The sequence below is a fragment of the Ranitomeya imitator genome, chromosome 7 (genome assembly GCF_032444005.1).
Source record: "Ranitomeya imitator isolate aRanImi1 chromosome 7, aRanImi1.pri, whole genome shotgun sequence".
NCBI classification, from domain to species: domain Eukaryota; kingdom Metazoa; phylum Chordata; class Amphibia; order Anura; family Dendrobatidae; genus Ranitomeya; species Ranitomeya imitator.
In genome coordinates, this window is record NC_091288.1 from 165,306,957 (window position 1) to 165,320,611 (window position 13,655).

The window sequence follows — 13,655 nt, forward strand, 5'->3', positions numbered from 1 at the left end:
TGGGGCCTCAAATTTTTGATTATAATTTTATTTGTTTGTGTGTGTGTGTGCAGCTTTTTGACTAGACAGTGCCTAGTTTTGAGAGGTTTTTATCAGGGGTCGCCTCAGAGAACCGGCATGCAATTACTTCTCTTCCTCAAGGCAAAGATAAAAGCTCGAGACTGAACATATGACCAGCAAAGTGGTTTTAAAATAGAAATAAAAGGGAAGAGCATTTTTTAAGCTATTATTTTTATTTTTCCGTACCTGCTGTATTGTGTGCATGTACACTTATGTAATTTAGTATTGTGATTGCGCCGATATACATCTCAATTCATGCACTGGTTGTGTGTCTATGAAAAATGAATCTCCTTCTGCCTGTTGGATTTCTGATTGCATTTTCCCATCTGTATGTAAATGTCAGTGTTGTAGCCTTCCGCTGACTATTTGCATGCCGCCCACTTGTCACTCTCCCTCCGTTCAGTGTATTGCAGCCCTGAGCGTTGCAGGTGAAGTGGAATTTCATGAACTTGACAAATGTTGCATTAAGAAGTGAGACAAAGTGTTATCTATCAGGATCATTTTTTCCCTGTCTACTTGACATGTAGAGCATGAATGACAGGTAGAATCTGGTTAGTACAGAGGAGCCGTCCACTGATGCTGATGGATCCTAATATGAATTACCATAGATATAATTTGCAGAGACCTTCGTGTTTGACTATGTTGCATCAGTGCTTCATCTCCAAGTGACGATCCAGATATATGCATATTAATATCTACTGACAAACGCTGTAGGGGCAGGCACTGGGTTTCTGCTAGTGCAGGACTGGTGGGGAGAGCTTACTACCACATGGTAATTTAGGAGATGCGGCATCACCCAGACACCTGGTTCGCTAGGTGAGTAATTACCATATTTTTCATCCCTGGATTTGTGCTGCCTAAATCACAGCATGAGTATGAGCCTGGATGCACGATTACAGCAATGTGCAGCATCCAGTGTCGTGTCCACTGCTTAGGCTACTTTCACACTAGCGTTTTTTGACGTATGTCGCAATGCGTCATTTTGGAGTAAAAATGCATCCTGCAAAGTTGCCCACAGGATGCGTTTTTTCTCCATAGACTTACATTAGCGACGTATCGCCACACGTCGTGTTTTGGCGCACCGTCGGCACAAAAAAAGTTACATGTAACGTTTTTTTGTGCATCGAGTCTACCATTTCCGACCGCGCATGCGCGGCCGGAACTCAGCATCCGTTGTAAAACTGCATCCGCTGCCCCCATTGTTCATTTTGTTCGCAGTTTGCGTCGGTATCCGATGCATGGCGACAGCCCCGTACCGACGCTAGTGTGAAAGTAGCCTAACACTGACTCTCGGGGGCCCACTGTTCAGCTACATGCAAATGTGGCATACCCTGTTTCTCCTCTACTTTGTTGGATGAATAATGAGATGCAGCTTTTGTCTGTAGATAGTGAATCAAATGCATTAGGCCAACTATTGCTCGTGTTGGGGGGTAAGTGGCTTATTCCTACACAGGGGGCCACCAGGGGAGTCACCTGTTCCCCTGTGGGTCAGTCCAAACCTGGCAACAAGGTATGCTGTGATGTTTTAGGGTGGGTGCACACACTCAGTAAACTCTGCAGGTTGGACGTTGCAGCGTCCAACCCAGAGCATCCAGATGTTACAGCATAGCGGATGGTAGTTCAAGAAATTGACGCCCGCGGATTACCTGGGGAGACAGACATGCAACACATATTTCCAGACCGCAGCATGTATATTTATCTTGCAGAGATGTGAGCCTCCGCAAGATATATTTCACTCAAACAATATATTGGACATGGTGAATCCGCATGGTTCAGGGAACACATGCGTATTCACCTGCATTCAATAGCCAGCAGCGCTTTGGACGCAGGGAACATGTGCTGCGTCCGAAGCGCTGCCAATTACTGACCGTCTGCACACACCCTTAGACAAAACCATAGCTTGAAGATCCATGCATCTTCTCCACACCACTCCAGGTGATTGATAGGTCTCCCCCCACATCTTCCACATACACATAAAGACCTGTCAATTAGAGTGGAAGTGTGAGAGGGTGAGAAGCAGCCGTCTGTTAGTATCAGACTAGTCTTGTTTCTCTCGTGTTTTTGGATCTTTAGGTGTTCTCTGAACCGAACCGCCAGAGCAATCCAGAGAAAAACATACCTGGCTGCAGTGATGTAGCCAGACTCTGATACATGCTGCCCATGGTATGAGCAGCATAACTCCTTAACTTCCATGGTAACCCAGTAGTTCTCCACAACTGTGTCGTGGGAAGCCGATATAAGCTAATGCTTGTGAGCACCTGAAATCGTGTAATTTAAATGCCTCTGTCAGAGACTGGCAGTAGCATCTAAATAGTTAACAGCAGCGAACAGAGATGAGTTCCATCCCTGGATGTTACTCACATGCCTGCTATTTAACATCATCTTCTCCATGTGCAATGGGCTTGGCTCCTGCTCCTCACACCCTGACACACTGCATGACCTCTAAATCAGTCATGGGGTGTTAAGGGGTTAAGTTTGCTCAGTATTAGTTCCCAGGCCTTGTCGTCAGGGTTTGTCTTAAAGGTAAACATTTAGACCTTTTTCACATGTCCCTGTCATCAGTACCTGTGGTGACAGTTTTCACACGTACCGGAGACGCGTACACACATGGACCCATTCAAATGAATGGGTCTGTGCACATGACTGTATGTGTCCGTGGGCAAAACACGCTGACCTGTTCTTTTTTTTTTTACCATCAGTATGGACAACAAAAGGTCCCGCACACGGGGAACACAAATTGATGTCCTGCGTGTGACATGCATCAGCACTGGGGAAGAAGCGCAACACTAAGCGCTGTTCCCCGGCGGCAGGTGCTGAAGACGGCTCTCATCATTCTCCGCTGCTCGATGGGCGCGTGCAGAGGAGAATGATGAGTTAAAATAAAGTCCGAACGATGACAGCAGGTGAGGGCTTTTGGGGCAATTACTCCTATCATCCGACATTTGTTGCCGCTACTAACAGTGACAGCAGGAGCGGATGTTCTGGGTATTCCACAGCCGCCGCCTGCGATCTAAGGAAATAAATGAATGAAAAACCCGACGTGGGTTCCCCCTATTTTCTTGAACCAACCAGGCAAAACTCACAGCCAGGGGCTGCGATCCTCAGCTGTTAGATTTAGCAAGGTTGGTTTTCAAGAATAGAGGGGTCCCCACGCTATTTAAAAAAAAAAAAAATTATTTAAATTTAAAAAAACGGCGTGGGGTCCCCCCATTTTTGACAATCGGCCTTGCTAAAGCTCACAGTTGGGGGCTGCTATTCTGAGGCTGGTAAGGGGCCATGGATATTGACCCCCAGCCTAAAACAGTCCGCAGCTGCCCAGAAAAGGCGCATCTATTAGATGCACCTTTTCTGGCGCTTTGCCTGGCTCTTCCCACTTGCCCTGTAGCGGTGGCAAGTGGGGTTCTTATTTGTGGGGTTGATGTCACCTCTATAATATCAGGTGACATCAAGCCCACGGCTATAAGACACCTCTCCATTACTAATCCTATAGTTGTATGTTAAATAAAGACACGGCCAGAATAAAATCCTTTATTTGAAAAAAAAAAAAAAAAATACACAGACTCCTTTTAATATTCGAAATTAAACCATACTTACTGCAATGCCTAATTTCCCGAAGCCCTCAATCTATAATTAAAAAAAAAAAAAAAAACAATATACCATACCTGTCTGTCGTTCTGTCCCATGCTGTAATCCTTGCTTGGGGGTAAAATAGTTTTCAACCTGAATGGTGCCAAGATGCCACCGTCCCGGCTGAAAACTACTGGTGAATGAGCTGCTAAGAGTGCAGCATCATTCACCAGCGGAGACATCATCAAGGCTGGGCTGAACTGCGTTGACCTCAGGACTGTGGGAAAATGCCAGTGATGAAGTCACCGCTGGTGAATGATGCTGCGCTCTCAGCAGCTCAGTCATCAGTGATTTTCTTGGCTTCTTGTCCAGTGATAGTGACAGATCTCACTCTCTCTCGGATGCTGTCAAGGCTTTCAGGAAAATCAAATTACTGATAAGTACTTATAATTTTCTGAGCAGAAAAGAAAAGTCTGCAATAACTCTGAATGCAGCTTTCTAAATTTTTGAGTAACAATAGATCCTAGTGGTACAGATTAGATGGCCACAGGGGTGGGCATAACATTGGTGCACTCTGTGTGGCTGCACGGGGGCCCAAGAGCTAAAGGGGCCCATTTCTACCTCCAAAGCAGGTGCAATTTTTGCATTTTTAGGAGCTCTTTAGCTGCAAAGGTCCCATGTATTGTTCTTGCACAGGGTCCCTTTTCTGTCTCTGTCTGCCATTTGGATGGCCATATATAAATCCGAGAAATACTGAGAAGACCCATAAGCCATTCCAAAATAGATCAATAGAGAAAGGATTTTTGTTAAAAAAAAGATAGTATTAATGTACTTACAAAATGACACACAATAGTGAGAAATATATACAAGAAAGCCAGCATCTTGTATACGTCCCATCATTGTATCATTTTGTACGCACGTCCCCTGTATTTGGAACGTGAGTGGGCACTTAAGTGCGCACACATATCCTACGTGCATACACTTTGTCGCAGAGCTGTGGAGTCCATAAAATGGATCGACTCCTAAAATATATAATAAATGGGGTACAGTAGTACAATGCAGGATATGCTGGAAGTGTTTTCATAGGAATTTGGGAAAGTTCTGAAATGTCCTATAAGGGTATATGCAGATGTAGTGCAGATTTAGTGCAGAACTGCAGCAGATTTTTCTGCAGCAGAAACACTGCAGAACTGCACTGTGATTTACAGTACAATGTAAAGCAATGTGAAAAAAAAAAAGCTGTGCATCAAAATCTGCGCAGAAACGCTGCAGATTTCAAAGAAGTGCATGTCACTTCTTTTGTGCAGTTCTGCAGCGTTTCTGCACCCCTCCATTATAGAAATCCACAGTGGTAAAATCTGCACAAAAAACGCATAAAAACGCACCTGCGGATTCTGCCAGGAGATGCAGATTTAGTGCAGAAAATTCTGCTCCACATTTCCTACGTGTGCACATAGCCTAAATGTCTGTTCTGTTCTGTTCCATTCCTGATCTCAGGATCTTGGCTTTTAGTTGAGATAAATCTGTGCTGCACTTTATGTACATGCTCAGTATTAACCAGGGCTGGGGAGTTGTAGATGAGATGAATCTGTGCTGCACTTTATGTACATGCTCAGTATTAACCAGGGCTGTGGAGTTGTAGATGAGATGAATCTGTGCTGCACTTTATGTACATACTCAGTATTAACCAGGGCTGGGGAGTTGTAGATGAGATGAATCTGTGCTGCACTTTATGTACATGCTCAGTATTAACCAGGGCTGGGGAGTTGTAGATGAGATGAATCTGTGCTGCACTTTATGTACATGCTCAGTATTAACCAGGGCTGTGGAGTTGTAGATGAGATGAATCTGTGCTGCACTTTATGTACATACTCAGTATTAACCAGGGCTGGGGAGTTGTAGATAAGATGAATCTGTGCTGCACTTTATGTACATACTCCGTATTAACCAGGGCTGGGGAGTTGTAGATGAGATGAATCTGTGCTGCACTTTATGTACATACTCCGTATTAACCAGGGCTGGGGAGTTGTAGAGGAGATGAATCTGTGCTGCACTTTATGCACATGCTCAGTAGTGATCGGGGCTGTGGGGTCGGAGTCATGGAGATGAATCTGTGCTGCACTTTATGTACATGCTCAGTAGTGATCGGGGCTGTGGGGTCGGAGTCGGGGAGATGAATCTGTGCTGCACTTTATGTACATGGTCAGTAGTGATCGGGGCTGTGGGGTCGGAGTCGGGGAGATGAATCTGTGCTGCACTTTATGTACGGTACATGCTCAGTAGTGATCGGGGCTGTGGGGTTGGAGTCATGGAGATGAATCTGTGCTGCACTTTATGTACATGGTCAGTAGTGATCGGGGCTGTGGGGTCGGAGTCGGGGAGATGAATCTGTGCTGCACTTTATGTACATACTCCGTATTAACCAGGGCTGGGGAGTTGTAGAGGAGATGAATCTGTGCTGCACTTTATGCACATGCTCAGTAGTGATCGGGGCTGTGGGGTCGGAGTCATGGAGATGAATCTGTGCTGCACTTTATGTACATACTCCGTATTAACCAGGGCTGGGGAGTTGTAGAGGAGATGAATCTGTGCTGCACTTTATGCACATGCTCAGTAGTGATCGGGGCTGTGGGGTCGGAGTCATGGAGATGAATCTGTGCTGCACTTTATGTACATGCTCAGTAGTGATCGGGGCTGTGGGGTCGGAGTCGGGGAGATGAATCTGTGCTGCACTTTATGTACATGGTCAGTAGTGATCGGGGCTGTGGGGTCGGAGTCGGGGAGATGAATCTGTGCTGCACTTTATGTACGGTACATGCTCAGTAGTGATCGGGGCTGTGGGGTTGGAGTCATGGAGATGAATCTGTGCTGCACTTTATGTACATGGTCAGTAGTGATCGGGGCTGTGGGGTCGGAGTCGGGGAGATGAATCTGTGCTGCACTTTATGTACATGGTCAGTAGTGATCGGGGCTGTGGGGTCGGAGTCGGGGAGATGAATCTGTGCTGCACTTTATGTACGGTACATGGTCAGTAGTGATCGGGGCTGTGGGGTCGGAGTCGGGGAGATGAATCTGTGCTGCACTTTATGTACATGGTCAGTAGTGATCGGGGCTGTGGGGTCGGAGTCGGGGAGATGAATCTGTGCTGCTTTTTATGTACATGCTCAGTAGTGACCAGGGCTGGGGAGTCAGTCATGGAGTCTGAGTTGGATTCAGGGAAAATGAGGAGTTGAAGATTTATCACAAAGCTCTACTGTCCTGTTGTCAGCATAGAGTTATCAATAATACACAAATTGCCAAACACAAATAGGATTCCTGCAGGCAAATTGTGACAGTATGCACATTGGACGCTCTCAAGATTTGTTACATAAAGTGAAGGGGTTTTGGGGCTGAAAATAATATCCTATAGATAAGCATTTGTTTGATCTTTCAGACAACCTTGTACTGGAATAAATCCTGGCCACTAATGTATTTCTTCATGCACTAAAATGCGGTGGCAGTAGCAATGATTTAGAGTCTCGGTTACCTAAGAAAACGGGCAGATCCTGTTAGAATTGTCATGTAATTTATTATTTTCTATTTATCTTTTTAGACATCAAATGAAATCCAGGAACAAAACCATGCGGATGAGGAGCAGCAGGCAGACATGGAAGCGATTACTTTCTCAAAAGACACGGTCTTATCAGACATCCATATCCGGATCCAGCACAAAAGGCAGCTCATGGTCAGACTGAACGCAGCCGGACAGCCAGGTAAAGGATGTGATGACGCTGGCGCTCGTCAATGTATCTGTCGTGTAGTGAATATTTCGGAGACGCTCGCGTTGCTGTAATATCTCATCTGCTCTTCAGTAGCGCCTGCGAGGACTGCAGCGCATTACAATGGCAATATATACCCAGCAGATGGGAAATGTGGAAACCGTATGCGGTATGGAAGCGGCCCATCTTTGCTGGTCTTGTTAGCATTTTTATGATTTTTCTAGGTGGACACATTACTGATGCAGCCTCCGTTGACTTGATTTGAAGTATTGCTGCATTGTAAACAGTTCAACTCCTTTTTCCTTTCATTATGTGCATCCATTAAATAATCTGCATAATTACAGACATTAGGTGAATTATATCAGCATATATTATTTATACAGTGCTATAGAAAAACTGGTACAGAAAGTGTTTTTGTGCCTTGAAATTGCTTGTGAGAAATTCGCCTCTCTGTGTCTTATTGCCCAAAGGGATAACATAACACTATTAGGCTACGTTCACATTGGCGTTCCGCCAATGTGCGTCGCTGTTGCGCCGGCGACGCAGCGGCGACGCAGCGGCGACGCGCCCCTATGTTTAACATAGGGGACGCGTGCGTTGTTTTGGTGGCGTTTTTCGCCACGTGCGTCGTTTCCGACGCTAGCGTCGGACGCAAGAAAACGCTACATTGTAGCATTTTCTGTGCGTCCGATTTTCGTCAAAAACGACGCACGCGTCGCAAAACGCGCGCGTTTTTGCGCGCGTTTGCGCGCGTTTTTACGTGCGTCGCGTCGCCGACGCAGGGCGGCGCAACGCTAGTGTGAACCTAGCCTTAAGTGTATTTTTAACTATTAGTGCCCATACACCTTCAGATAGGGTAGTTCTTCTTATGGTGCACCTTGAGATATGGATTATCTAGACCAGTGTTCTCCCAACTCCTGTCCTTAAGAGCCACCAACAGATCATGTTCTCAGGATTTGCTTAGTGTTAGGCTACTTTCACACTGGCGTTTTTTGCCAGACATCGCAATGCGTCGTTTATGGCAAAAAACGCATCCTGCAAAGTTGTTTGCAGGATGCGTTTTTGCCCCATAGATTAACATTAACAACGCATTGCGACGCTTTGCCACGCGTCGCAACCGTCGTGCGACGGTTGTGCCGTGTTGTGGCGGACCGCTGGGAGCAAAAACCGTTACATGTAACGTTTTTTGCTCCTGACGGACCGCTTTTTCCGACCGCGCATGCGCGGCCGGAACTCCGTCCCCACCTCCCCGCACCTCACAATGGGGCAGCGGATGCGCCGGAGAAATGCATCCGCTGCACCCGTTGTGCAGTACGTTAAACGCTAGCGTCGGAATCTCTGCCCGAAGCATTGCGACGGGGAGATTCCGACGCTAGTGTGAAAGTAGCCTTACCCAGATGATAATTCCAACACACCTCTACAATATTAAGGAAATCCTGAAGACCTGATCTGTTGGTGGCTTTGAGGACTGACGTTGGGGAACTCTAAGCCATAAGACGGGCCGCTTGTATTGGAGGCGTTGGTGCAGCATGTTATATCGGGGCTGGATATGCCAGAACAGCACTTGGTTTAGAGTGGAATAGCAGAGCTGGGTATGCTGGTTGGCATGTACCATTGTGATACACTAGTAAGCACCTGCAGCAGCATAGAACAGCAGAGCGGAATATGCAGGACAGCGTGATTCCTGACATGGCCCTCATACTGTAATATTATCCCCATCCTGGCTCTCATCTTGTAATAAATTCTACAATACCATACTAATGTCCCCCTTCCTTACCGCTATAATGTAATAATGTTCCCGCTCCTGGCCTCCATCCTGTAATAATATCCTGCATTGTGGCCTCCATTCTGTAATATTGTTCTGGCCCCTCCTATCTTGTTATCCTGGACCCATTCCAGACCCTGTCCTCTAATATTCGCCTCTATTTTGGCCCTGTTATAAAGTCACTGGCAAGGTACTGGAGGGGAGCTTTGTTTCACTAAAGGTGTTTAGTTTCAGTGATAAACTAGGAAATTGCTCCTGCAAACGAAGTGCTGAAAGGGGTTAATCAGCCATGGTTAGTGCTAGGTTGATAGGACAGCGGTAGAGTGTGAGGAGTCCAGAGGATGAATACACAGCCTTGTAGAGCATTCAGTGTGGGGTGGGCCTGGCCGTGCAAAGCTCTGGAGCTGTGTATTTCATGTTAAGAAAAGCTGAACCTTTTGTTGGTTGTTCCTGAAGTGGGCGGATTCCCATGGCAACAAGGACTGTGCCATACGTTTTGTTTTTGTTTTCCTTTCAGGCCAGGAAGGACAGGCTTGTTTTTGCTAATGTTGCACCCTGTGTCTACCTCTATGTGCAGCCAAGTGAGCCAATCTACCACAGCCTCTATACTGAAAATCTGGACCCCATTCTATAACTGTATCCCCTTTATTGATCCCTATTGTGTCATGTCACAACCTATGCTGTAATAATGTCTCCTGTCCTAGACCCCATCTTGTAGTAACGACCTCCATCCTGCAACTCTTTACATATACACAAAAATAATCAAATCCCCCAAAATATTTTTCTTACCTGTTCTTGCTCCCATGGCGAGCAGTGACCGTTTCCTGCTTCATAGCTGGCAAAGGGTAGTGGTGCATGACAGTGGCGTCATGCTCCGCCTGTGACATGCCGTTAATGTCAGCTGCCCCTTTCTGATTGGCCATCGGTGTGTGTGTATATGGCGGATACGGTGCACAGAGCTGATGGGTCTCTTCACCATAATTCATTTCAGCCAGTGTGCATCCAAAGATGCACATTCAGCAGAAAATGGCGCCGGCGTTAGGAGACTCCCTTTCTCCCCTGGATTGGTTCTCATTCTGGCTCTGGTGCCCCGCATGCTGCATATTTGAGACCCCTGTCCAGGGCTGTGGAGTCGGTAGGCTAAGTCTCCGACTCCAACTCTGACTCTTCAATTTCCATAGCAAATAGATCAATGGCTGCACTCAACTGTACTAAAGCAAGGAAATGTGCAATACATGAAATGTGAATAGCATAATGGCTTGTGAAATCTATGAAAAAACAAATGAGATGCTTAGCACAAGATTTGGTACATATTTGCTATGTACTATTTTTTCTGACTTGAACGCCCTACCCTTCACCTTGCTGTGATTTTAATTACATCCAAACACAGTTGGTTCCGACCTTCCTATAAATGCAGGCTTTACCATGTTATTAGCCATAGGTAAGTGTTCACACTAGGCAGTCAGGTCAGGAACCCATCCGATCCATGAGATTACCTTGACGTTTGGTGGATGGGCTCACATTTTTTGGGCCAAATCTTGTGCTAAGCATCTCATGTGTTTTTTCATAGATTTCACAAGCCATTATGCTATTCACATTTCATGTATCGCACATTCCCTTGCTTTAGTACAGTTGAGTGCAGCCATTGATCTATTTGCTATGCAAGTCTTTATTGGTTATGCACCAGTTCAGACTAGATTGCTGTTCAGTCAGTTTACCTATATTTCCTCAATTTCCATGACACCGACTCCAACTCCGACTCCGACTCCCTCACAAATGGCTAATGTTTAAGTGACAAATTTACTGTGGTAAAATGGTAACATCAGGCTTTTAATCATTATCATGATACAATATTTAAGCCATTTAGATCATTATTGGAATACAACTTTAGAACAAAACTTTTTCATATTTACAATTTACTATACACTATGCAGTAAATGTAAAAAAAAAAAAAAAAAAAAAAAGTTTTACAACATAAACTTACTGAATAACATTTGTGCAGTCTGTGAATTTGTTCTGAGAAATAATATCGCCTCCACCAGATCCTCCTTTATAGATGACCTCAAATCTGACCTAATTATTTTAAGGCTAGAGAACAACCTCTCTACACTAACTCAGGTTGGTGGCAAAGCAGTAACCACATGGGCAACATCTCTAACAATTTCAGGGTATAAAGGAATTTTCTCGTGCACGCTTCAGTTTTGATGAACGATTGAACTCTTCTACTTTGTGAGCAAGTGAAAAACGTTGCTGAAATTTGGTCAATCTGTTTTCTATGGGAGTGGAATCTTTTTCCCTGCAGAGACGCTTTGCCTGCTCAATGTCATCCAAATACTTGTCGATATCAACCTCCTCATCTGATTATAATGAAGGAATGGCAGCAGCAGCACTGGCAGGACCCGAGTCCTCTTGCTCTTGGCCGTCCTTTAGCTCATCTTAACTGCTACCTCAATCAAAGCTTCTTTTCCTTTAGTAAGCTCTTGATCATCCAGCAATATACGATCACTCAGGTCCACATAAACAGCTGCCAGAAGAATTTTCTAATAGCAGTGACTTTCTCCGTTTAATTGAAGGAGCAATGCCATCTGCGATTAAACTTCCTCTTTGGGACATGCAAAGCAAGAAGTTCTTCCACTCCTTTATAAAAATGCCAGGAGTTAAATCTCAGCTTGTAACTTTAGTTTCTGTAAATATGTGAAGAAATTCCTTCAATTCAGCCACCTGTGTCCATTGACATTCATATCTACAAGGAAGGGTTTCAGCTCAAGCATTCGCTCAATCATTAAATAGATGCTGCCCCACCGAGTGGCTTGATCCACAATTGCCCCTTTTCCAGCACGTTCCTTCAAGATGGAATCAACTTTAGGGGTTCTGGCAGCAATAGCCTATTTCCTTACTTTGCTAATCAGAGTTCCAGCATGTCCCTCTTGCAGACTATCTCTTATTGCCAGCTGCAGCTTGTGCACAACACAGGGCATGTGATGAATAGGAAAGAGGTGTGAAGCAGCTTCAACAAGATCATCTAATTGTAAAGAATCATTTTGCTGTTCTCCTGTAGTAATATCTGTCTGTTCCTCCGTTATGGGAACAGGACTGTGGCCTTCTATCTCCAACATACTGAATGTGAAATGTTCTTCTAGCTGCTCTTCACCATCATTATTCTCATTCATCAGTTTAATTGTACTTATCATGTTTGCAGCATTATCAGTTACAATAGAAGGAACCTGTTCTTTTTTGAGTTCATAATCTTGCAGAACTTTTCCCACTAAGGTCTGAAGAAACTGGCTGCTGTGAAGAGCATTAGTATCTTTTACTGCCAGCGTCTTAGTAAATAATAGTAAGTTTGTTGTCAGAAACATATCGAACGTTGATAGCAAAATGATTCACTGTGATGTGTGCTGGCATCCATTTTAAGAAACACAAAGTGTCTCTTGAGTCTTTTTAAGATCTTCCTTTTGGTTAAGGGCTTCTTCAATCACTAATTTTCTAATACTTTTCTCTTTCAAGAGAAACACCAAGTTTGTGGCCCATTTCTCCATTAAGCGCTGTAAAAGCTGGTCATGCAAATAATGATAATGGTACACTGTCCTTCATAACAAGCTTGATGAGCTGTCTTTTATACACATCTTCTGTCATTGTTACAGTAACTTTGTCGCTTACAAAATATATTGTAACTGATATTTGAGATGCTCTTTCCTCCTGCTTTTGCCTGGCAGGAATTGCTGGTCTCTGGTTTCTTGGTGCTGCTGTGATCGTTTTCAGTCACAGCTTTGTAAACTTCTGGGTGGCAGCGTTGTAACGGTCTTCTTAGATTGGAAGCTCTTGAAGGAGCATATTTATCACTGCCTGATTTTGGCATCACAGCATTGTTTTCATCTGCATCACTTATACACTGACACACAAAATGTTTATTATTTTGAGTCACTGTGAAATGCTCAAATACAGCTAACTTCATAAGATGCTTCTTAGACACTTTGTAATTATGTAAATTCGCTCTCAAAATAATTTTGTGCTGTAAAAAATAAAGTACTGCATATACTCGAGTATAAGCCGACCCCCCCACCTAATTTTGCCACAAAAAACTGGGAAAACTTAATGACTCGAGTATAAGCCTAGGGTGGAAAATGCAGCAGCTACTGGTAAATTTAAAAAATAAAAATAGATACCAATAAAAGTAAAATTAATTGAGACCTCAGTAGTTAAAGTGTTTTTGAATTTCCATATTGAGTCAGGAGCCCCATATAATGCTCCATACAAAATACGCCCCATATAATGCTCCATACAGTTTATGCTGGGCCCCATAAGATGTTCCATATTAAAATATGCCCCATATAATGCTGCACAAATGCTGATTATGACCCCATAAGATGCTCCATAGAGACATTTGCTCCATATAATGCACAAATGCTGATTATGACCCCATAAGATGCTCCATAGACACATTTGCCGCATATAATGCTGCACATGGCCCCATACAGATATTTGCCCCATATAATGCTGCACAT

The 13,655-nt window shown here is 44.4% G+C and overlaps 1 protein-coding gene across 2 annotated transcripts in view; it reads left to right on the forward strand.

The window, feature by feature from the left end:
* The window catches only part of METTL22 (methyltransferase 22, Kin17 lysine), a 201,000-nt gene that overhangs the window by 7,123 nt on the left and 180,222 nt on the right, over positions 1 to 13,655 (forward strand). For both annotated transcript variants that reach the window (XM_069733992.1, XM_069733993.1), the window contains exon 2: positions 7,220 to 7,379. In XM_069733992.1, coding sequence (XP_069590093.1) covers positions 7,220 to 7,379 — 160 coding nt within the window. The remainder of the gene's footprint in view (positions 1 to 7,219; positions 7,380 to 13,655) is intronic.